This window comes from Pezoporus occidentalis, unplaced genomic scaffold, assembly GCF_034315485.1.
Source record: "Pezoporus occidentalis ecotype Australia unplaced genomic scaffold, CSIRO_AGI_Poc_V1 ctg86, whole genome shotgun sequence".
NCBI lineage: Eukaryota > Metazoa > Chordata > Aves > Psittaciformes > Psittacidae > Pezoporus > Pezoporus occidentalis.
Window position 1 is genome coordinate 4,718,283 of NW_026916220.1, and position 26,012 is coordinate 4,744,294.

The window sequence follows — 26,012 nt, forward strand, 5'->3', positions numbered from 1 at the left end:
TAGCAGTGCAGTTTAATTCCCTGTGCGTGACCGTTCTTCACCTTTGTTAACCTCTGACATTTTTTGTGTGGGCTGTTCTCCATGTTGTTCATGAGCTCTGTGCCTGGTCATGGAGAAGAATGAGCACTGTGTGCACACACATACAGACAAGCACTGAGTTGAGGGATTTTGTTTTTCTTTTTGAAAGAAGTGTAACTGATTTTCCATAATACTCTTTCAACCAATGTAGACTGTAAACAGTGTCAGGAATGCATCATGCTTTTCATTTCAGGAAGCAAAGCATTTTTCCCAATCTTTTATGTAACTTCAAGAGGAATTAAACTTCAAATGCCAGAAAGAATTCATAGTCACATTTTATGAAAATCAGTTTAGCTTTTCTAACTTGCAAAGTAAACTTAGGAGAGGGAAAGTGTTAGCTGGAGGTTCTCCCTATATTTGTGTAACTTTTAATATTTATTTATGTTATATTTATGTAACTTTTAAAAATATTTTAAATATTTACTCTAAATGTACCAAAATGTTTGTATTTTTACCCTTTGCAGCAAATGTAGTATCTGTGAGTCATGTTTATCAAGCACAAGGTAAGCATTAAGGTTTTTGGTCTTGCAAACAATGCCTATTTTCAAAACTGCAGCCTAGTACTAGAGTCTCTAAGTTTGGAGTCTGTTAGTCTCAGCCCCTCAGGTAAAATGTAAATTGTATTTACAACAAGCAGTGGATTAGTGTTACCTTATTGAAAACAAAAAGGTTGGCTTTATGCCTCGTACCAGAAAGTGGAGACATTTCACCATAAAAATGAGTTTGAAGTTGCACTTCAACTGAATAGTCTAACACCACCAAACAGTTAAAAGCCCTTAGAGTACTCTCTCTTTATTTTGACTTCTAATATGCTAAAATTAGGTGTTGCTTTTGAACTTGATGGTTTCACAATGCCATCACTGTTTCCTAGCACAGTTTAAGTGAGAGTTCAGTGGCTCCTCTGAAGAAAATCAGCACACTTAACTCTGCATTCACCCTTTCAGATGCTGTTCTGCTTTTGCTTTACAAGCTTTATTTCAGCAAGCTTGAAGATGAGGTTTCTGAAAGCTGGAGCAGCAGTGGCTCTGTACAGCTTTAGTGCAGTGGTCAGGTGGAGATCTGTATTTGGGAAAACTTAGAAGTGTGGAATTTCTTTTGTACATTTAGGTGTTCATATTCAAGATGTTTCACAGCCTTTGGCAGGCTTAATTTTCACATGACTGCTAAGTGAATCTTTCTGTAATGTGATTTTGAGGACTGATACATGCTTCCTTTGTGTATTTGCTGTCTCCACGTGGCTAGTAAATATTGACTTGTCATAAGGAAAACCATAAAACTTTCATATGTGCCTTCTCCTTTTATATGCCAGTGGAGAATAGTTGGTTTTGTGATACTCTTCTCATGTCACAGCTTCATTTAATCAAGATTACCTGCATGTGTTTTTTAGATATTTCTGCTTGTGCGTGATTTTTACTGTTCTTTGTGGGATTTTCTTTTTTCACTTTCTGAGTATTTTAATGCTTCTGGTAACATCCTGACTCTCTTGCTTTTGGTTGCAGCCAGGTTGTGGTACCAGCTCACATCTCATATGCTGTCCATTATGCACTTTGATCTTGTCCTACCCTGTTTTCCTCCTCACTAAGTATCTTACTTTAAACCAACTTGTCAGTATTTTATTTTCTTTCATTTCTCCCTTTTGTCTTCTCTTCTTCCCCAACTTCCCCATACAGGTCCTAAGAGAACATAAAGATCTTAAAGTGATTCTCAAACTAAGTCTTTGCTTGTAATAATTCTTGCTGGGATATTGTTAATGAATGGAACTACTGGATTTTTAACAATGAGATACAAAATGAAACCTAGTACCTTTGTCACTTCTGCATGAGGATAACAATCTGTTGGTTATGATAGAGAGTAACAGGCCATACTTCTGAAGCCCAGAGGAGGTCTTCATATATGCAGTAGCTTTGTGCTACAGTTCCTCTTGTCCTCAAAATGCTTTGCTTTGATAAAAATCGAGATTGTGCTTGGGGGTATGAAGGAAAGATTAAAAATCAAAACAGCCCAATTCACTGCTAACCAACAACCACAAGTGCTGCAGAGTAACGTGTACTGAACAATGTCCTGAGTAAACTGAGTAAACTTTTGCTGTGATTGATATACAGGTTTTCTGATAGTAATAGAATATATAAGAAAAACCCAGTTCTGATGCCTCTTTACAGGTGCTGTTGTACTCGAAATTTCATGCTTTTCTGAAGCTGAAAGAATATATATGCTAGTTAAAGATACAACTGTCAATGACAAGCCTCTAAACGTTGTGGTGATACCTGAAGTTGTGGTAAGAGATGGGTTTGTATTTAAAATATGTCTTCAAAAGAAAAACAACCACCTTAAGACTTTTTCTGCTAAGTAAATAAAAATACATTTTATTCAAGGGAGCCATAAAGTGAGCTTCTGTAAGCAGTGTGATAAAACAAAATACTTGAGAGCCTGTACTTTGTGTTTATGATACACTTCTGCAAGTTAAGCCACTTCTTTATGGTTGAGTTGTCGGGAATACTATATGACTATGCAACAGCATAACTATGGGAAAAAAATCCAAACAAAATCTTTTTTCTTCTTTATTTCTTCCAATGATCAGAAAGTTAGGTGGGGTTCTAGTTTTAGCTGGCATGTCTTGAAATGCTTACAACAACTTTGTATTGGGGACTAAATGTATTTCCTCACTAACCATGAGGTAAAGTGCTACTGCTAATCTTCACCTTTACAGTATCTTCATATTCCCTGTTCTGTAGCAGAGGGACTTTGACCTTGTTCAAATGCTGCATCGTGTATTCCAGAGGAAAAATAATAGTCTTTTGAAAGAGTGCAAGAGTCCATTCACTAATTCATGCTTGATTCTGATTTCTTAATTTTTATGGCTAAAAGTCACTTTCCTATGAATCAGTTGGTTTTATAGTAGATTTCATGTTAAAAAAGCAGATTCAGGGTGAAAAGAGGGAAATGGTTCACTGAGCAAAGTGCTTCTTAACCAGGATGATGTAGGTTCTGTCCAAAGGAGAGTGTAGCCATAGCTGCTTCCTGCTGAGGTGTTATCTTGTAGTTACTGTCATTCTGGAGTTGCTTTATGGCAAGTGAACTAACTTAGAGTCTTGGTTTGACTTTAGAACCTCACAGAAAGTTGAAAACTTAAAAATACCTGATAACTAGGAACTATGAAACAACTCTAGAAGGCAGGGTCTCAAGTTCAGTAGTCAGACTTGCATTGTTACATCTCTCCTTTTACCATTTAAAGAGTCCTAGGCTTGTCACAGTTTTCTGAGGGCAACATTATATTTTAGTATGAGCAGATACTAGTCATAGTGCTACATGAAACTGACAAGATTAAAAATTATCCACCCTCCGAAAAAATGATAGCTGCCTTCCTGAGCACGTGTAGGCATTATGTTTTGTGAGACCCCTAGAAACAAACATTCCCCCTCATCCAAACTACGTTTCAGAGTTTGTTACCAGAAACAGAAGGCAGCGTGAAGATGGCACTGCTTTTGGATGCTTGGTTTTGGTGGCTTAGGCAAATGTATTACAAGCCTGGACTTGGTGCATGGTATGTGAAATCGAACATACTCCTCTCTGTGGATTACATGTGTCTGGCTTTCTGACTCTAAGTATGTTGGAAGTGACCTTCTTGATGGCAGGAAAATACGGATAATTTTCTGATGCAAGGTTTTTTTCAGAAACTCCAGTTTCTGAACTGAGGGACTGCTAGGGATGAATTTATGTTATGTTAGGAGAGGGAGGGGTTGTACATGTGCATATGCATTTTGTTTCTGTTGCAGCATGTGCTGTTTGTATCTGGTCATCTCACAGAAATAAGCCAAGATTAATTAATCCAAATAATACTTCAAGTGTTGTTTTTATGTGCTTTGGCCACACCATTCACTAATTACCCAGGGTAAACTGATGAGTGTTTGTTGACCCTACATTGGGTAGCAATTGGAGTAGATGACCTCCTAAGGTACTTTCCAACCTAGATTATACTTGTATGGTATGATACTGTCAGCCGTTGTTTATACTTTATATATGTAACTATTTAAATACAGCACCAGAAAGTACCTACCAGGAGCTGAACACAGTATTACATTTACTCTTTGTTTCACATTCCTCTTCTGAGTGAAATACAAAGGAATTGGGAATGAAGGGCTAATGTGTAGTCTTAGAAGAGGAATGGGTAATAAAACAAAGGCCACAATGTTTTGGTTAATGAATGATTTTTCCAAATTGCCACTTAAAAACAAAATAAACCAACCAAACAGACAAAAAAACAGAAACCAAAACAAAACACCACCCCAAACCAAACAAACAGAATTTCCCCTGAGCACAAGAAGAGCACAAAAGTAAATCTTAGTCCTTTGTTTTCGTGAGGTGAGATTCACTTGCTCTTTGCCTCATATACCTTCTAAGGAGGAGGCTCAGTTCTAGTCTGGCATGGTCAGGTCTGCCAGAAGCAATTCATCCTCTTACTCTCATTACTGAAAAGTTTGAATGTAGAATGAGTTTGCGCTGTGCATTAGAAAGTCAAACAATCAGTGTGATCAGATGTGTTGATCTATTCTGCTGTTTCATGATCTTGGGCCTTTAAGAATTTAATCAAACACTTTCATAATATTCAAGTAAATGAAAATACTTTGTTGGAGTGTAAAAAATATTCAGTCTCTCAGAAAGCTGTTTAGCTGCTGGGTAGTTTGGTATTTCTCTTTAGGAAATGTTAAGGTGAAAGACATTGCAGGGCTGGATTTTTGAACTGAAAGCTAAGTTACCAGAACTGCTTGTTTGCTGGTACTGCAAATGGAAATGAGCAGCAAGTTTTACAAGAGCAGTATCATCATGAAAGTGACAAGTTTTTATGTTTTTATCACTAATGCCACTTACTGGTGGAGTGTCCTCTAGCGCACTCCATTTAGGTTCCTCAAGAGCAGTAGATACGGGTGTGGAAGTTTACATTTCATTCATTCTACTGATTCCTCACTCAAATGTGTTCAACTTAAAAGAGTGATTGTTTAATGACTCTCTTTGCCAAAACACCATGCAAGGTTACTTTTCACCCTCCTTCCACTGCTGCAGTTCCTCTCCTGCTGCTGACCCAGCTACTGCTCTGGTTGCATTCGAACACCTTGCACATCATTCCTCATCAGATGCAATGATGTCTTTCTGGCCAGGGTGCAGGAAGTATATGCTTAGGGTGTTGTGAGTCCTTGCACACAGGAGATTCGACAGACAGACAGCTTGCAAATGTTGAATCTTACTTGTCACAGAGGTATCTGCAGTTCCTGGAGAGAGTCCACCACTCTGGAAGATGCACTGTGATGGTTGTGCTGGCCGGCCTGTGGCACAGAGCACCTTGTTCTGCTTCATGCCCAGATGCGATTACACAGTACACTCAACAGAAAGGGTATTCGTTTGGATACTGACTATCTTGCCCCAGCCTGAAGCCATTCTTTGCTAATTCTGACAAATTAAGCAATTCACAGTGACTGTCAGAGTGTCTAAATCACATGGCCTCCTTCATGTGTCTCTAAGAAACGAGCAATAAATTCCTTCCTGAACACCAGCCAGCACAAAACCCCTCTGCACATTTCACTCCTCAGGCAGGCCACTGAAGCCAGGGCCAAAGTGGGAAGGGAGCCCTCAGGCAGTGAGTCACACATCCGCCTCTGCCCAGTAACAGACTCATTCTGTGTCCCCACTGGGGCTTGATTGAGGGATTAAAACATGTTCAGCAGCATAAGAGCGCTGCCCTTGTGGCCATCTGTAGTTGTAATGGAGCATCTGCAGAAAGCAATTCCCTGTTCTGCTGTACAAACTGTCACAGGATTTTTAACCCCCACTGGAAAATAACTGTTTTTCTTAAAAGCTGGCCTTTATCTAGCAGCTCAGCAGTGTTTCTTAATCCTTTAAGTGTAATTAGGCGTGGTGGTGGGAAGCAAGTTGACTGTAAGGTTTAAGTACTTTCTAGAATACTTCTATTTAGCCTATATAGGCATGTTTAGTCCTAACAGGTATAGTTAGGGATTTACATTAAAAGATACTTGAACAAGGATGGGTTCCAGTGCTTCGGCTGTTCTGTTTACGCTACAGACAGATATTTTGTTAGCCCCAGGCATTCTGCACAGCTGCTTGTGAGTCGTCCTAGCTTTCAGGGTAAATGTTTCACTTTTTTCTGGCACAATATTGACACTGACAATTAGGAAATTTAGATGGCAGTTGTGTAGAAACTGTAAATACATATTTGCAACAATATATATTTACTTGGGTGAGATCCTAGTCGACTTTCCAAAGCACAGCTGTGCTTTTGAATGCCTTGGAGCTTACATCTCAAAAATCATTGCGATTCCCTGCAGTTCCTTGTGAATTATTTTAGTTACTTGGTTTTAAACCCAGCGCATTAGAACTTGTCTGTAAAAGCAAGTAATATAAAACATGTGTTCAACATGTCACTTCTAGATGTCCAAAACCAGTATTTTTAGAAACTTACTTCCTGAAGAAGGTCATCATGTTCTTGTCCACATTCAAGTAAGGTATTTATTTGACTTGAACGTTGCGCTGGTTTCTCTTCTCTTGTCCTTCTTTGAAAATGTTTTCATTTACTTTGAGCAGCAGAACTGAGTATTGTTTCTTTCTGTTATCCCCTTACTTCCTTTTTTATTAAGCCCCACAACCTTCCAGGCGTTAGACCAATCCTGAGGGTTCAGATAGCTCATGTTTTTCAGGAAGTTGAAGTGACTGCAGATGAAGTTTATGTAGTAAAAAAGCTTTGAAGAGGAAGAAATGGGAAGTGTTTAGGTGGAAATATAGGGCAGATTAGAAGCTGGAACAAGGAGTGCAGAAAGGGAACAGGTTGCCCCATTACCCCAAAGGGATGTGGTGTTTCCTTTCAGAGCTGCTCTGCCTTTCTTTGCTTGTGGGATTTTCGGAGGAACATTTGTAATAGGATATGGCAGATGATGGGGCAAGAGCAGATGGAGTAATAAGAAGGGCTTTACTTTTGGAAAAACTAGAGCTCTGCTTACTGTTTTTATTAATGTCTGTGATGGCTGGAGGGGAGGAAATCTACTCTTCTCATTTGGATGTGTGGATCCTTGAGCCACACAAGACTCAAGAAAGTCCTTCCCTTTTGTGACAGTGGCATGATTTGTTTTCCTTAGACCTCCTTTTCTGGCTACAAATATCCTTTCCATATGCTTGACAGAAATAAATGTATTACCCTTGTTGTGTGTTGGGCACGCTTTGAATGACTGCTTCCCCTTTTCCAATACAAACTGAACATGGAGGTGAGAGGTGTTTTGACCTAACAGCCATCACAGGATGGTGTGAACATGGTTTCTCTGGAGGCTGTGAGGACAGCTTTGCAGCCTATGTCTATCCAAGATAGTTATATTGAAAGCAGTGAAACCTTTCCCATAAGACAATCATCAACCTTGTTACCTGCTTAGTGTTCCTCTTCCCACTGTGTTTTCTGTTTGTGCCTACAAGTCATGCTGAACATCAGAGGGCATTGCTTGTGCAGGGAGTGACACAGAGGAGAAGGATTTTTGTGTGTTTGCAGGTATCTTCACATGTCTGGGAGGATATGGCTTGCAGAGGATTAGCACCCAGCACTTCTAGGAAGGCAGAATTTGAGGAAATCTCTCAAATACTGGAAAACCCCAGATGAACATTTGGTTTCAGTCATCCAAATTACATCACAGGTAGACAGTGGTCTGAGGTATCTCAACATCACTTTGCTTCCCCACGAAGTTATTGGTTAATTTGCCCTGATTTCACCTTTCTTCACCTTATATTGTGCTCTGGTGGTTGCTCGCAGCAGCAGCAGACAGGCTCTCCCTGTGCTGTCTCCTCCCCTCTGTAGCTGTTGGTATCTCTCTGCGTGTTTGCACGCTGCAGTCATGCTGCTGCCTCACTGCCCCCTGAATCATTCTTGTCTAAATTAACTTATATTTAGCACTGTTGTTCTGTTCCCTGAGTCCATCCTGTCAGCTGCGTGACAAATTGCTGTTCCCTGAATGCTGTCCGATTTGTAGACACAAATTACCACAATTTAGGGACTGCGTCAAACGTCTCTGTTTTGAAGCATGCTCGTTGAAATGCCTATGGACTTTTCCTGGTGGTAGGGGCTGTGGCAGATATGAAAGGTGTGCCGGCATTCTCTGATCTCTGTAGAAGACACACAGATCTTCTTACAGCATAATTTATGGGCTGGCTGACTGAAAACCAGTCCCAAGGGGTGCGTCTGGGTGCCCTCCAGTGGGGCTGCAGGTATCATTCTCATGCAGTCCATGGAGCACCCCAGGATATCCTTCCTCTGCCATATGCAGAGGAAGCGGTCTTGGGGAGTGGTCTCTGGATGGGCACCAGGCTCCCCCGTCACACGGCCATGCTCTGAGAGCCCTTTCAGCAGCAGCTTCAGTAGAAGTGTAAGGATTAGTAAGGACACCAAATCCTCCCCATTAAAAATTATAAATACTTACTTTTTAAAGAAGCTTTTGGCCTCTCATGGGTAGGGACATGCCAGTATTTGCCCCAGACACGCTGGTTTTGCAATATTTTGTCCTTGTAAATTAGTACGTATTCTAAGATGACCACAAAACTTCACACAAATGTTCCAGCTCTTCTGGGGAGAAATTATCTCTTTGCAAGGAAGTGTCTGAATTGTACATGACTCGGGAAGGTACCTCCTCCCTCACACTGTTGTTTGGCATGGAGTGTTTACTGTCAGCATGTGGGAAGGACTACTTTGGTTTTAATGTTAGGATCAACTGTGTAGTTGGAGTGGGTTAAGGAAACTTCACTTCCCAGAAGAGTAAGATCAGCAGCGAACCTACCCCTTGTCTGGACATTGAATGCTTTTATTTATCTAATATGTATGTTTTTACTAAGCATCAGGAGGTACTTCTTAGATGTAGTAGTAATTTTCCTGCCTAGTAATGATTTTGGCTAATCCTTTTCCTTGTCTTCTTTCAGGCTTCCAAGATACCACAGAACTGCTGCCCAATTCTTGTGTTTGTGAATCCAAAAAGCGGTGGTCTAAAAGGTCGGGACCTGCTGTACAGTTTTAGAAAGCTGCTAAACCCACATCAGGTCTTTGAACTTACCAATGGTGGCCCATTGCCTGGGTAGGTCATCATATTTTGGAAAGCTTTTTATTTGTTTTGCTTTGTTATTTTTTTTAAAGATGGATCAGATTCACTTGCCAGGGAAGATTGAAACTGCTTCTGTTCTGTGCCTGAAGACCAGAGCAGTGGATCACTCCTGACTGCTTCTCATTGTGAAAACAGGTTTAAACTTTCTGGTTCTGTAACAAAAAGAGAGCACAGTAGTTCCTGGTAGACATGCTTATGTCAGTTGCAATAGAGCCCAGTCCTGGGAACGTGATACGTACTTTACAACAACACAGATTTAATCATTATTAAAAATAAAAATATTCTGTAATCGAATGGGGATGGAAAGAGAAATGTCACACTGCCCCACGAGGACTCATTTTTGCTTTTATTCCTTTGATGTTTCATGGGAACTAACAGGAAACTATAATAAAATTTTCTATCTGACTTTTGAAACTTGGCCACGATTGCAGAAGTAACAGGGCTTGCCTGGTCACAGCTGCAACATTTCTAAATACAGGGAACAGAACATAATGCACTTGTAGGGAGGCAGGAACCAATTACTTGGTTTAATCAACACCACTTGTTACCAGCTTCATAAAACTGAAAGTGATGGTTGTGGCCTACTCAAGAGTAACTTCATTCCTTCAGCACTGCTTTAACAAAGAACTCTCATGACAACTCTACAGAACAAAAGCTTTTGTGTAAGAAACGCAGCTTACACAGGAGGCAAGAGAAAACAAGTTGCACAGACTAAGCTTTTTGTCAGAACTGGATAATTCTGTTGTCTTTCTAATGTAGTTCAAGCTGCAACTTCAGTAATTCGTTCATTTTGGTTTGCCCACAGAATCCTTCTGTAGCTTTATGGCAAAATGCTTCCATTTGTTCACAGCTTCTTGTGCAATGGGAAATAAAGATTAATTTGCATCATATGTAGGTACGTAGGATGAAAAGCTGCAAAAGGTAAGAGTGACCAGGAAAATAGGACTGGGAAGAAGAAAATGTATTATAAGTCGTATGACTGACCATGTTAAAAAACCCTACCACTAATCAACATCTCTGCTAGAATTTAGAGAGTTACAGATGTTCACATTGAAATTATGAATAGTTAGATGTCTGTCTTTGGAGAAGAAGGAAGTGATTAACAGTTTCTCTCTAGCTGTGATGAATCTTAGCGGCATCTTTTTCACTTTTTTAGACAGCTTTATCTAAAAGTTCCTATTGTTCCATTCACTTTGTTGAAGTTGATCCGGAAACTGATGGTAGTGGTACAGGCAGAAAGGAGAAATACAGTAATAATGTGTTATTTTAAGTAGCATATTAAGAGGACTTGCTTTTCCCGTACCACATTGTAACATTTATTTTACCCTGTGCTTTGTTTCTCAATGGAGGTTTCATACGTTCTGTAAAGTCCCCTCCTTCCGAGTGCTGGTGTGCGGAGGGGATGGCACTGTCGGCTGGGTCCTTGGTGCACTGGAGGAGATCAGGCACAAGCTGGCATGCTCAGAGCCCTCAGTTGCCATCTTACCTTTAGGAACAGGTGAGAATCTCAGCAAGCACCATTCTTCTGAGGGCAGAAGTCCTCCAGAAAGTTTGTCTTTATTTACCCATCTGACAGACATCTCAGTTTTGCAGTAGGGATGCCATGACTCAGTTCTGGCTGGTGTTTGGAAGCCAGTGCAGTATCAGCTTTTCAAGGAAATGTTGTCAGTCATTGCTTTGTGAAGGAAAAACGAATGGCATGGGTGTGTATGAGTGGGCAGGAGCTGGAGAGGGCAAAATCATAGGTGTGTCAGCCATTGCTATAAACCAGTGAATTCAGCTGCTCCCTGACTTCTTAGCTCTGTAACAAACAGGTTTTTTCATATTTCATGAAAACTTTTCTCATATGTGATACGAAGCCCACGTGCAATACAACAACTTTCAGGTATTTTTTCAGCTTGTTAACTTTTCAGTCCAGTCTCACTACTTCTGTGACTTGTTTGGAGCACCTTAATGCTGTCTGATTTGTGAAACAGGGCAGATACACTTTTTGATGCTTCTAGCTGACTTAAGAAATGCAGTCATATTTTGGAGTTCTTCATTGTTCCCCAGGTAACGACTTAGGGAGGGTCTTGCGCTGGGGAGCTGGCTACAGTGGAGAGGACCCCTACTCCATTTTGGTTTCCGTGGATGAAGCAGATGATGTTCTTATGGACCGCTGGACTATCCTTTTGGATGCAGATGAGCCCTCTGAAGGTGCAGAGAATGGTGTTGCAGAACCTGAACCTCCAAAGGTGAGCTGAGCACCATTCAGATTTGATTCTTAGGAATGCTGTTCTAGTGGAAATCACAAAGATAGATAGATACTAACCTAGTTTCATCTTTTACTGCTTACCTGTCTTTGAGCTTGGACATTACTGAGCTATTCCTTAGTGAATACAGCATAGATCTGGAGCTGGTGCTTCTATTCTGGTAGGACTGGTTGGCTGCAGGACACACTTTATAGCTGCTTGGCAAAAAGTGTCTGATAGAGGATCAGTGAAAAGATTCAAGCAACAGTGGCATACCTATTTGCTTCAGCTGTGAAGAAATTTATTTCTCAAATAAGAAAACCTTTTTTAAGCAACACCAAACACTTCCCAGAATACTCATGAATCTGGAGTGTCAACCAAAAAGCACTTCCTCCCCACACCACTGTACTCTCACCTTTCCTTGCAACATTTCAAAAAAATGAGTAGGAGTTGCTAGCAAATAGAGGAAATAAATCCTTATGTCATCTTACTCCTATTGTGTGCCTGCATATATGGCATCTGTTTTATTTTGGCACCTGTTCTATTTCTTTTTTTTTTTTCCTGTACCTGGGTCTGTATTTCTTACTTCTGTTTAGGAAAATAAAAATGTTGGTTATAGATGGTAACTTCAGAGCTTTGTGTGAATCGTGGTTGTGTTTATCTTCAGATAAAACAAGGAAATTGGACAAAGGGCGGCAAAACGAAAGTAGGAAATTGTAGTATGGTAGCAGGTGTCCAAGATTATAGTCCAGCCACTGAAAATCCTAGGCATTATGTGTCAGTTGGAGGATTAAAGTTGCTCAAGTTCCAGCTATTTTTCATGTGGTCAGGACAGGGGTTGATTTGCCATGACTGCCTAATCTGCTTTTTAAAGGGGAAGTGTGGGGAGAGTCAAGGGCTAGGGTAGAAAAGCTATGGAATGAGCTGGTATGCAAAGAAAGAATTAATTGCAGAAATGGTTGAAACCCAGAGAAACTGGAGATTGGCATATAGGGACCCATTTAAAAGCAGCTGAGTAGGTGAAGTCAACTTCTTCATTCACCTGGCATAAGCTTGTTCCCTTCCAAAGTAAGGAAGAGCATCTTCCCAGTCATGTCATGATAAACCTATGGCCAGTGCCAGAAACAACAGTGGCATTAGTGTTGAGCAACTTGTGCAGATATTGCATAGAATCGCTTTGAGAAGGTGGGTTGGTTTTATTCCTGCATTTGTTTTTATTTCTTCCATATTATGCTTGTTACTTGCAGTTAAAGATTAGATTTAGAAGTTTCAGATACTTTGGAAATAATGACTACACACGTCAACAATTGTCCGTACAGCTTTGCTTTTAGCACAGTGTTTCTGGAAAATGTGTTCCAGAGTCTGTCGGGGTGCAAGTGTCTCGGGAGGGTCATCTACGAACCTTGCTTTTGTTGAAAACTTTGGAACTTCTTCATTTGTGAACGCAAGGAGGAAATAATACGATTTTTTTTCTTTTTTGCCAGATTGTACAGATGAACAATTACTGTGGTCTTGGCATTGACGCGGAGTTGAGCTTGGACTTTCATCATGCTAGAGAAGAAGAACCAGGGAAATTCAATAGCAGGTAATCCTGGAAAACCAGGGGTGAAGGGTGACTCGTGGTATTGCGTAACTTCCAACTTACACTATGACTGATAGTCTTGAAATGCTACAGGTATCCACAAACAACATTGCTTGACATAGAGCTGGCACAGGGAGGGCTTAAGTTAGCCAGGAACTTGCAGGCACAGAATCTGGGAGCTTTATTTGGTTTTTTTTTCTTTTTTCCTCACGTCCCCTTACCAAGAGAGAGCACCAAACCAGTTTTTGGAAGCACTGTCATTACATATACGTATTTGCCAATAACTGCAGTGTTGAGTTCAGTGAAATTTTGAGGTAGTAGAAATATCTCTTATTCAAAGCCTTTAGCAGGAGGGAGAGCAGTGCTGCTATCAGAGCAACGCACTTGTCAGAACTTCTTTGTACCTTTCCCACCCTTGCTTAGTGCTGTGGTAGCACCTGTGTGCTGGTAACAAGAATAAAAACAGATCTCTGTATCTCAGGTGAGACTGTGATTTTAAAAGGTGTGGAGAGGCACTCTCCTCCTTTGCTTGTGTCATGGTTTAAGCATGCAGATCAATCAATAATAGTACTTTTTCACAGTATCACAGTATCACAGTATGCTAGAGATTGGAAGGGACCTCGAAAGATCATCTAGTCCAATCCCGCTGCCGGAGCAGGAGCACCTAGATAATGTTACACAGGAATGTGTCCAGGCGGGTTTTGAATGTCTCCAGGGAAGGAGACTCCACAACCTCCCTGGGCAGCCTGTTCCAGTGTTCCATCACCCTCACTGAGAAGAAGTTTCTTCTCAAGTTTAAGTGGAACCTCTTGTGTTCCAGTTTGTACCCATTACCCCTTGTCCTATCATTGTTTGCCACTGAGTAGAGCCTGGCTCCATCCTCGTGACACTCCCCCTTTATATATTTATAGACACTTATAAGGTCACCCCTCAGTCTCCTCTTCTCTAAACTATAGAGACCCAGCTCCCTCAGTCTTTCCTCATAAGGGAGATGCTCCACTCCCTTAATCATCTTCGTTGCCCTGCGCTGGACTCTCTCCAGCAGCTCCCTGTCCTTCTTGAACTGAGGGGCCCAGAACTGGACACAATATTCCAGATGGGGTCTCACCAGGGCAGAGTAGAGGGGAAGGAGGACCTCTCTCGACCTACTAACCACCCCCCTTCTGATACACCCCAGGATGCCATTGGCCTTCTTGGCCACAAGGGCACAGTGTTGGCTCATGGTCATCCTGTCGTCCACTAGGACCCCCAGGTCCCTCTCCCCTACACTGCTCTCTAACAGGTCGTTCCCCAACCTATACTGGAACCTGGGGTTGTTCCTGCCCAGATGCAGGACTCTACACTTTCCCTTGTTATATTTCATCAAGTTATTCCCTGCCCAACTCTCCAGCCTGTCCAGGTCTCGCTGGATGGCAGCACAGCCTTCTGGCGTGTCAGCCACTCCTCCCAGCTTAGCGTCATCAGCAAACTTGCTGATAGTACACTCAATTCCCTCATCTAAATCGTTGATGAATATATTAAATAATACTGGTCCCAGTACTGACCCTTGAGGCACTCCACTAGTTACAGGCCTCCAACTAGACTGTGCCCCATAGACTACCACTCTCTGGCTTCTCTCCTTCATCCAGTTCACAGTCCACCTCACTACCTGATCATCCAGACCACACTTCCTCAATTTAGCTGTGAGGATGCTGTGGGAGACTGTGTCAAATGCTTTGCTGAAGTCAAGGTAGACCACATCCACCGCTCTGCCATCATCCATCCACCGTGTTATTTCCTCATAAAAGGCTAAGAGATTGGTCAAACATGATTTCCCCCTGGTGAAGCCATGTTGACTGCCCCTCATAACCCTCTTATCCTTGATATGCCTTAAGATGGCACCAAGGATAAGGTGTTCCATCACTTTCCCAGGGATGGAGGTGAGGCTGACCGGTCTATAGCTACCCGGGTCCTCCTTCTTGCCCTTTTTGAAGACTGGAGTGACATTTGCTTTCCTCCAGTCCTCAGGCACCTCTCCCGTCTCCCAAGACTTGGTAAAGATGATGGCGAGTTGTCTAGCAATGACTTCTGCCAGTTCCCTCAGCACCCGCAGGTGCATCCCATCTGGACCCATGGATTTATGGATGTCCAGATTGCTCAACTGGTCTCTAACCCATTCCTCATCGACTAAGGCAAACCGCTCCGTTGAGCTGACTTCATCTGAGGTCTCAGGGGTATAGGGCTCTTCAGGACTGCCTGCAGCAGAGTAGACAGAGACAAAGAAGGCATTCAGTAACTCTGCCATCTCTGTATCTTCTGTCACCAGGGCACCCATCCCGTTCATCAGTGGGCCTACATTGCCTCTGGTGTTAGTTTTATCTGCCATGTATTTGAAAAAGCTCTTTTTGCTGTCCTTGACCCTTCTCGCCAGGTTTAATTCTAAGGAGGCCTTAGTCCTCCTAGCTGCCTTCCTACATCCTCTAGCAGCAGCCTTATGTTCCTCCCAAGTGGCCAGCCCCTCCTTCCATGACCTGTAAACTCTCCTCTTCCACTTGAGCATACCCAGCAATTCCCTATTTAGCCACGCAGGTCTCTTGGCCCTCTTCCTTGACTTCCTACGTGTCGGGATGCTCTGATCTTGAGCTCGGAAAAAGCAGTCCTTGAATGCCAACCAACTATCTTGGGTCCCTTTACCTTCAAGCAGCCTTGCCCATGGGACTTCCCCTAGCAATTGCTTGAAAAGGCCAAAGTTTGCCCTGCTAAAGTCCAGGGCTGCAATTCTACTTGGTATTCTACTGGTCCTACCACACAAGATCCTGAATTCCACCATCTCGTGGTCGCTGCAACCAAGGCAGCCCTCAACCCTTCTTCTTCCCATAATCACTGAAATTGATGAGAAAAGAAATCACATATCTGTAGTCTAGCAAGCCTTCCAAATAGTTCTGGGATGACATAATGGTGCAAGTGCTGCAGCCCAGCTGACGCGGGGATCACTGGCTCCATGGGGATGGATGAGCTTTAGGTAACGCCCTGCTCTCCTCTCTCAGCCCCAGCATTGTCCTTTACAACAGTGACTGCAACATGGGTCGCACCTAATACAGACCTTGATCTACTTCAGCACAAATAAGGTGTTGGAGACTGTTTCAAGAACAGCTTTCTCCTTCCTGCCTTGCCAATTGACTGCGGTGAAACTGCTGTCTGCAATTGTACCTTCCCAGCGGTTTGCTTCTCGAGATGACTATTCTTTCTGCCAAAGTGGGCAAGCTAGTATGTTATTGACCACAGCTATCAGTAGACTGACAACTTCCACTGGCACTTTCCCCCTGATCATGTCACACGTGTGGATGTGCAGAGATGGTTCTCTCTAGTGCTGGGTATGCAAACATCACCTTCCCAGCTCGGCTGGCTATTTTAATCATAATTTTATTTTTTTTTTCGGAACCATTGGGTAGGAATTGGTGGGGTAATGTTACAGAAATCAGTTTGTTCTTACCTGGTCTTAAGACCAATAAGATACATAAATGGAAGGGAATATGTATGCAAGAATGGAGTGATGGGATTTAAGCTCTGACAGATTTATCCTTTTTTGTGGTATTCAGTGTCTCTGATCCTGTGGACCGCAGTGGTCCATAAGTGTTTCTTTGAAGTCGTGTAATTCAGGACTATGTCTGCAGTTATGGTACTGTGTTGTATTCTTTCAGTTTCTGCAGGCTTCCTTCTTCATGCAATAAAAATACTTCTTGGGGCTATTTATTGTGTTTCCTACTGATACTCCATTATTTTCCAGTTGTATCCAAATTAGACAAAATCCATCTTAATATAGGCACATCTTACTGTCTTGTCTGGAACAGAAGCTTACGTTAAATATATATTAAATGGTGCTATGTCAGGTCCCTTTAATTCAGTGCTGTTTAAAACTGTTAGCAGGTAGGACTAATCATTCCCAGTGTAATAATGTAAAAGAACTGAAGAGTCTCTGTCTGAAGAGTTGACTGCAACCCACATGCTAAACTGTCTGTCTTCCCCACATGAATGTCTACGGCATTTAGACATAATGCTACAAGAGATTTTGCAGAGTTGGATTCCAGTGACACCATTTGCTAGTAGGGTCAAACAATGAAAATTTACACTTTTTATTTTAAGGTTGTCCTGAAGGCTGTGTATGAAGAGGTTTCCATTATAGAAGAAAATACTGTGTGTGTTTAACTAACATTTTGTTTTTGTAATTCCTAAAATATTTTTATATTTCTAGGGATGCCATGAAGTCTTCTCCATCCTTTTTTACTCTAAAATTAGAGCCATTAGAGCTCTGTCACAGGTTTTGAGTTTCTGCACCTGAGTGTATTTCAAATGAATGAGCAATATGTGAAGCAAAGACTTGCAAAGGTTTCTCAAGCACTGCTTGAGAAAACATTTAAAAATGCTTCATTAGGACTTCTAGATCATAATTAAAAATGCAGTTTTCCCAGAAGTTTACATTTCGAAGAGTCATTGCACTCAGGCAATGCTTTAAGAAGGGTTGATTTCTCTGTAATAAAATTTCACAGATCTCCACATTCCTCAACAGCACAAATTATCCCTTAAGTAAAAGGTGTATAAAGCAGCAGTTTGTGACTTATGCTTTGTTTCTGCAGTAAAGCTACAAGAATTTGGAGAGGGTTTTAATTGACAATCTCTTCAGCCATATCTCATAGAAGGAAAAGTGCTACACTGGGCCTTACCTTTTAGTTACAGGATGCTTGTCTGCTCCTAGGTTTCACAACAAAGGAGTTTACGTGAAAGTTGGGCTGCAGAAGATAAGTCATACCAGAAATCTACACAAAGACATAAAGCTTCAAGTGGATCAGCAAGAGGTGGAGTTACCAAGTATTGAAGGACTCATTTTTATTAATATACCCAGGTAAAAAGGAGAGGAAGGACCCTGTGTGTATGCATGTCTGGCTTTATGTGTGGAAATGCTGCTTGATATTTGAGCATCAAATAAATGTTAAATGGTCCAGATTAATAGATGATTATCACTGGTATTTTTGATTATTGCCTGACCTGCTCCCTTTGCAATTGTGCTTAAGGAGCTAGCTCTAAATACCATTTTGACATAATTTTTCTGCCCTGTTGAAACTCAGTGTCACTCCACTATCTTGTTTTCCCAGTGCAAACCCCTGTATATTTGCTATTTCTTCTGTGTCTAACAGTAAATTGGAATGATTTCCTTACCAAAGGTCTTCAGAAGTCTTATGGAGCAGTTTTCCCATAAACCATGAATTTTCAGACATGGTAGTAGGCTTGTGGTTTCTGCCCACTACCATTTCCAGCCTTCCCCAGACTGAACAGTCCACTGGATTTCACCATGACTTTCAAAAGGATCAGAGCTCATCACTTGCACATGCTTTCTGGCATGCTAGACCAGGTGCCTGAGCAGGGTTCAACTGTTAGACACTGGCCAGGTCCTACAGTCAGCTGGTCAGTGCTGTGTAGCTGGTGATGCTACCCAGGTAGCTGTGGAAAACCCACAGTTCAGGTACCTTTTGCAGGGTTGTGGGGCTGTCCTGACACCTGCAGGGAGCTCGAGTTACTGCTGTGGAAGGAAGGAAGCAAATCTGCAGGAAACCTGGCGTCTTTAAATGTGCTGATGGTAGAGGCAGGGCTTTTTCTGTACAAAACCAGCAAGTAACTAGTGCTGCCATACGATTCTTTTTCCAAGGCCACTCTTGTCTTAAACTGCCTGTACTTCTTTCTATTTTAGTCGAAAATGTTTCAACTTTTTATTCAAATACATGTATCCTTACATGTGTGCACATGTGCGCACACACAAGTGTACGCTGCACAAGAGAACTATGGAGGAGAAAAGATCCCAATTGGTACTGAGCAGTCAATGCACTAAAACAATAAACAAGTGATTTGCCTTAAGGAGGGTCAGTAGTGCACAAAAAGCAAAATTGTGTTAGAAGCATTTCAGAGGATTGAAGTGCAGAAACACTGTGGAGTGTCTAGCTTTTGAGGCCTGTGGAACTAGCTGCCCTCAGCAGGGAGCCAGGCAGGGTGCTCATGGCAGACAGCAGGTCACTGTGGTGTGCTCTCCATGCAGCTGGGGGTCCGGAGCTGACCTCTGGGGGTCCGACAGTGATAACCGCTTTGAGAAGCCACGCATTGATGATGGGCTGCTGGAAGTTGTTGGTGTGACAGGCGTTGTTCACATGGTAAGTTGGCATCCCACTAAGAGCTGAGGAAACATACATTTTCTCAGACAAGTTTACTTTTGTAACAAACAGTGCATTGTAAGTGCTTAGTCCTAAGAAGTATGCATCGGTGTTAAGGTTTAACCATTGTTTATTCAGGTACTTATTGTGTCACACAGAAATGGTTATAGACCATAACCAGAATTAATGGGCAGCATCAGCTGTCTGTGAACAAGGGATTGGGGTGTCGAGTTCAGCTGCAGCTGTAATACCTGTTAAGAGAGCAGTGCACTCTCATTGCCTGTATACTGGCCTGCTGTGAAGGTCCAGGTTGAAGTGCCAGACTACAGTGGGTGGAATGGAAGCAAAGAAATCTGTGGTGGGGTAAGAATAAGTAATAGCAGTGTGAAGAACTTATTAAAAGTGGATGGGGAAATGCTTCATAACTTAAGCAGGTTTCGAAGCAAGGCCAAGGCCAGAAATATGCATATATACATACATGTGAAATGCAAACATATATATTTGCATATGCGTTATGGTATATATAAATATCATGGTGTCAAAGCCAAACAGTTCTTGGATGAAAACAAGGGTTTATTCTGATATTACAAAAACAGATGGTGTATTTGTGAAAATTCTTGTTATACCTGATCACAGTCATTTCCCCTAGACAGGTGGCTTTTGTAATTATCTGCCACAGGCTTTCCAACACCTGTCTCTGAGAATCTGATACTGCCCTTGATCCTGATGCTATGTGAGGCAAATGGTATACCCTTCTGCAAAGATGGTTATGACTCAATTTGTGCAATTTTAATTCTTCCATTATTACGTATTTTAACAATGGCTTGCTATTAGTGATGCAATCTTGTGAGGTGCTGGCTTGTTTTTGTCTTCATATTTCTTTCATTATACTAAGAAAACTGCTGCTGGAAAAAGTATATATGATCAGGCAAGTAAAGACAACTAGCCCATACAACCAGTGAGATGGAAAGGTGGGTGGATGCTTAAAACTGTTTGTGCAGCTTGATCTTTGGTGTTGGCGAACTTCACCATTTTGTAATTTAGATCTTTTAAAGAAAGGCAAATATAAAAAATTCTATTAGAAGTAGTAGTTTGGTAGAGATCCTTAAAAGCTGGGTGAAATTAGAAGCAACAAGGTATGTACCCACTGCTCTGGAATATAAATGTTAACAAACCCATGCTCTGGTTCTGTGATCTTCTATTAAGGTTTTTACTTCCATGTTTGGTGTCTGTACAGGTTCCCCAAGAGAATGTGTAGCAGGAAAGTTTACTTTGCTTTGCTTTTTACAGTCAACACTCAGCTGAGTACATAATATATATATCTGTATATATATGTGTATATATATATATATATATGTATATATATAATTTGAAGTTGAGTTTGGCAAAACTCTCCCTGTTCGATAAAGTGCTTTTAGACCCAAGTTTCAGATGTATGTGCTGGTCTGTGTGTATAGCAACGTGTTTAGAAACTGTATTTGCTGTTATGGTGGGGGGAAATAAAAGCAAACAAGACCTTTGTGAGTGCATGCTCCTTGGCCAACCTGAGTGTACACATGGCTTCATTGTGTAAGTTACTTTGCCAGCAGCAGCCCACAGGGGTATCTGCATTCGTCTTCATGCACTAACTTAAAATAATGAACGCTGCAGTAAAGGCATCTTGTGCAGGTTTTGCCTAAGCAGTTCTAAGTAAAATAACTTAAAATGTCAGGTGAGAGTAAAATTCTAACCACCCAAAAGTGTAGCTAATGTTTATGCTTCTGGTTTATTGGGGTGATTGATATCCTGGCTTTTACTTCCAAACAGGGTCAAGTCCAAGGTGGTTTTCGATCAGGCATCCGTATAGCCCAAGGCTCATATTTTCGTGTAACTCTCCTAAAGCCAATTCCAGTTCAAGTTGATGGAGAGCCCTGGATTCAGGCCCCTGGCCAGATTATCATTTCTGCTGCAGGACCAAAGGTACTGGCTGTAGATCTTTTTTTAGCAAGTTGACTTTGTTTCTCCAGTGGATATTATCATATTACTGCCTATCGTGTTCTGATGCTTAACTGTAAAGGAGCTTGTTGTCATAGTATGGTAACTGTTGGATAGATACATAGCAGTTTCTGCAGAGGATGATTTGAGGACCCTCTCCACTGGCTCACATGAGGCTTGTGTTTAGAAAAACAGTTCAGCCTAATGACTTAAATTTTTTACCCATCATTGAGATCTCCAGGCAGCGTTGCTTGCCCTGGGGCAGACTACAGTTATGAGGGCCATGGCAGTATGCCATCTGCAAGGTAGCAAGCAGTCTGCTGGTTGTGCTGGAGGAGGGAAGGTCTGTCAGAGAGCAGCAAAAAGGATGACTGAGTAGCGGAGGAGGAGGGCCTGAGAAAAAGAGAATTTGGAGTAGTCACTGTCTGGGTGATATACAGTCATACCTCAGTGTATATGTAGAAGGACAAAAGCATCAGTTACCTAAGAATTTAACTTCTCTATTGACTCTGAAATTGTGAAATAAACATTTTGCAGTAGCTGACTCCTGGTGCACAGTGGTGTACACATTTGTCTGCTACATTAAGGATGCCTTTTCAACTCTCAGAAACAGGTTGCTGCTGTCAATCTTGGAAAGTGTGTAGCCCTACTGGGAGGGCTACCAGAAAAATGGCCTTTGCAGAGTCAAAATGGTGAAAAAGAGGGTCACACCTCAAATGTTTTGCAGTATGTTAAACTTTGTTCTTTTCCTGAGAGAAAAAGGGGGAAAGAGAAAAATGAGAGAGAACATGCCTAACTTTGTCCTTCCAGTGAGAAATATTTAAATCTTTCTATCAGGTTAGTGACTAATAGTGTTAATCTGTATATAATGTGTATATATATATGTGTGCACATGAATATATGCGCACACAAATACGTACACTTATCTATATATGTCCACATACATGTGTATATATGTTTATGGCAAAAAGTCACTTAATCCTCTAGCTTTTTAAGGATAGGTGCTTCTGGTAGTTCTGTATTTAAACGCTTTTCTGTTGCAGTTCCAACATTTTACTTGTGTTAGTTGCCTTAGGTCTGCTTATAGGTGACTACAGATACTTAATTGCTCACTTTCATTTAAAACTTTCTATTTTAGGTCCACATGTTGAAGAAATCCAAGAAACAGAAAAAAACTGGAAGCATGAAAGAGATGCGAGGGGATATGTCCATCTCTGAAGGAGGACGCTAAGTGGAGACCTGTGCTCAGAAGAGATGCAGCAGACCTACTTTAGATACCAAGATGGCTCAGTAAAAGAGTGCAGACAGCTAGTGAAGAGAGTTGCTTATGAGCGTGCCTTTCATTACATTTTGATAGTATCAAGTTCTATTTTGTCTTTCAAAGATAGTGCCTCATTGTTAAAAATAACTGTTATATACCACTTGTCACATCTGAAATGTTTACTTTGGGTTGCTTTTCCATAAGCTATTTCCTACTTTTCCATGTATATAGAAACTGAGGCCAAACAGAAGTTCCAAGATGCTGAGATTTCTGATCTACCTTTACAAAGACTCTTCCCCTCCTCCCAGCTGTTTCTTAAAGAAAACCATTCCATAGATAAATTTTGGTGCATTGTTCCATAAATCAGTATGTGTGCCTCCCAGCTAGAAAAGGGCAAAGACGTGAGCTGCTGAAAACTCCTTGGATCAGTCCAAACAGCAGCACTGAAACAGTACTACCATAAAGAGAAAAATACAAAACACAGGAGAGATGATTTCTGTTAAAGGAGCCCTTTGATCTGGGAGGACAGAAAGTACTAGAAAGTTGAGTCAAAATATTTCAGAGTTTAGTTCAACAGTATTTGGACAGAATGAATTAAGGGGAAGCAGTTTGTAGAGCAAGTTTTCAGCTTAGTTTCTCCTATATTATTCAGCCAAAGCCTATTTTAAAAGGCATTTGAATTTCAGCAGCTACGCTCTCATATAAAAGAGGAATGAGAACACCTGAGGTGGTATTACATTATACTGATGTTTTTCTGTCATTGAAACCATTACCTTTGATGCCAGACTTTTCTTCTTGTCTTTACTTGTGATTAATTTATCACAGTTGGACTGTTACTTAACAGCAAGCTAGAAGACTAAAATAACCATCACTGATTAGGGTAAAAGAAGTACCATTTAGTGTTCACTTTAGTAAATGCACACACAGTCATATATTAGAGCTGAACCGAAGTATAGTGTAGCTTCACTGAGTAGCCTGAGGTGGTACTGAAGCCTGTAGTGTGTGTAACATGCTGTAGGCTTCAGGTAACTGGGAATGCAATAGCCGTCATGAAAACTCACTTACCTGGACAGCCTTCTCAAGGTCTTGGTAGGTGTTGTTGCCAGTGTGGGCCCAGGGACACAGTGACTCTCTTTTCTACTTGGTGTGTGTGTGTGCTTCCCAGAGGCCATTCCTCTGTCAGGTCCTGTGAGATAATCTCTCTGTGCTTACCATTTGCTGAAGATGTGGGGATCAGGTACTTCTTTTTTGTGGGGATCTAGAACAGCTTCCTGCTAGAGACTGGCATTAGAGCAGACATGCTGATCTGTCATTCACTATTACATATCTGCTGTCCATAGCCATAATTGTGTTGGCCTTCACTCGCATCTCTGCTGGTCTCATCTCACTGTGGTTCTCTAGCGACTGAACCTTTCACTTCAGGTCAGCATCATACACAAGCAGCCCTCTGAGCCAGTTGTGCTGCTTGGTTTTGCCACTTGTGTGCATCTGCTGCCTGGAGCTACTTAAGCTATGTTGCCAAAACTCCATTCACTAGCCAGTGGGCTTACTTGTTGTCCTCTATTGTGTGGTAATAACTAATTTATCTATGCATGGTATGAATTGATCACTCAAGCTTTAGGAGCATTCCTCTTGCCAGTGCCTCTAGGAAAACATCTCCAGCTGCTTCAGAGGACTGCAATATAACTTTGAAATACACAAAAGCTGTTCTGTGTTGGAGCCAGCCACATGCTGAGGCAGTTCTTGGTGGGTCTTGCTCAGTACTCTAAGCACTGTGCCAGCCTCAGCTACATATGATCAGTACCTGTGCTTTCTGCTTTCCAGTCACGGTGCAGACAAGCGTGTCAATGTGGGTGCTGCAAGACAGTTATCTATAGCAACAGAATGATACAGCTAAAGCTATAAACAAACAGCCATGCAAAAATGGCATCTGCCTGCAGCTTCTCTGTACTGTTCAGTGATTCCTTCTGTTCTTAGTGTTCTAGTTGAGATGTGTTTAGAGGACTGACTCCTGTTTTCAGTGAAGGGTATTAATATTTAAAATTGTTCATTTAATATTAGGATGTTTTTCATGTTCACCATGTGGATTACATGTTACCTCTTTATACAGCATGCAAACTGGAGTCATGATATGAAGGAGATAGTGTGGATAGTATAGAGCTAATATCCCCACCTCCTCATCATTAAACACAGAGTTGTCTCTGCTTCAGAACCTGGGCATGAAGGATCAGCTGGAGCTCTTCTGGCATCCTGGTACCAGCATTACAAATAAGAAGGGTAGACTGTTGTATTTCAGGGTATGCTCTCTCAGGATGAAGCTCACAAATTAGAGAGGAAATGTGAAATTGATTGCTGCTTGTAATTGTCCAGAAAGTCAGAGAAATTGCTTTGGTCCTCATGGCAAGAGAAAGAATGCATGGTCTTTTTTCCAGTGGCTGACTCAGTAATGGAGAGGAAAACTTGACTTTTTGTTACAGAAAGCATGTGTAAACTTTCAGCTTTCTGGTACTGACCATCTTCTGCAGCCTAAGTAAATCAACCTGTCTTACTGTTTTTCCAGACATACAGAATCCTGCAGCTGACCATGTTTCATGTTCTTGGCTCGTTAAGGACCTGGCTCTCTCTCCCTTTTGCTCAGTATCTGTTATCTGAAATAACATGAAACTTTAGGGTCACGGTATTTTTAATCAGAGGGCCCCTTACTGTGGCATATCCTTCCATGGGGGTTTTCCAGGCCTGGAACACTGCACCAGCCTTGGGTCAGGTAGTGTCATGGTAGCAAGGTGACAGAAATGTGTTCTCCTTATAACTGCCAGAGGGGATCCTGGTGCAGAACAGGAAGGCTTTGAGTTTTCTTTTTTTCTTGACTTTTTCTTTTCTCTTGACTTTTTCTTTTCTTCCAGAACCCAACTCCCCCACGTGTTGTTTCAGCAGATGCCACACTGGAATGAAAACATGTCTTAAGAAAAATGCACTTAGCATTTAAGGTCTCTGTGCATCATAAAATAATGCCTGGTATGTTTTGAAGACAAAACAGATTCCTGGACAGTTTAGACAGAAAAGCTGCTGTAAAGCTTTTAAAAAGGAGAAACTCAATATTTAACCCCTCTATTAAGATGTTCCTGTTTCAGGTAGTGTAAAGGCCTGTGTATCAAGATATATTTTTTTCTTACATTTTCATCACACATAGTATCTGAGAAGGTCTAGTATTTTCTTCCATAGTATGTTAGACTTTCTTGAAGAGAGGAGGTAACTCTTCGCAGTTAATATGAAAACATTTTGACTTATCCTTTACATTGAGCAAAACAGTGCCATATAATTTATGCGATACGGGCAGGTAACTGATTCTTAGCACTGAGTCTCTGAGTAACACTGTGTGAGAGCCTAGCAGTAACTTGTCCAAGTGCTTTAAATAATACAGTAACAAAAGTGTTGGGAAGAGGTTTGATTCTGTCAAGATTAAGTGTCAGTCAGCACCAGGGACACAGGACCAGGAACCATAGTCTATAGGCAAGGAGGAGACATGGGCTATTGCTATTCTGAGCACACTCTCTGCACTGCCCTGCCCTTTACTTT

At 41.5% G+C, this 26,012-nt stretch overlaps 1 protein-coding gene across 2 annotated transcripts in view; it reads left to right on the forward strand.

Annotated features, from left to right (window-relative positions):
- DGKQ (diacylglycerol kinase theta) overlaps window positions 1–22,917 on the forward strand; it is an 87,966-nt gene extending 65,049 nt beyond the window's left edge. For both annotated transcript variants that reach the window (XM_062604457.1, XM_062604458.1), the window contains exons 14-23: window positions 543–581; window positions 2,238–2,353; window positions 9,034–9,185; window positions 10,562–10,710; window positions 11,265–11,446; window positions 12,928–13,028; window positions 17,758–17,904; window positions 19,090–19,201; window positions 21,008–21,160; window positions 22,314–22,917. In XM_062604457.1, the coding sequence (XP_062460441.1) occupies window positions 543–581; window positions 2,238–2,353; window positions 9,034–9,185; window positions 10,562–10,710; window positions 11,265–11,446; window positions 12,928–13,028; window positions 17,758–17,904; window positions 19,090–19,201; window positions 21,008–21,160; window positions 22,314–22,406 (1,244 nt within the window). In that variant the 3' untranslated portion in view covers window positions 22,407–22,917. The remainder of the gene's footprint in view (window positions 1–542; window positions 582–2,237; window positions 2,354–9,033; window positions 9,186–10,561; window positions 10,711–11,264; window positions 11,447–12,927; window positions 13,029–17,757; window positions 17,905–19,089; window positions 19,202–21,007; window positions 21,161–22,313) is intronic.
- Window positions 22,918–26,012: the final 3,095 nt, after the last annotated feature.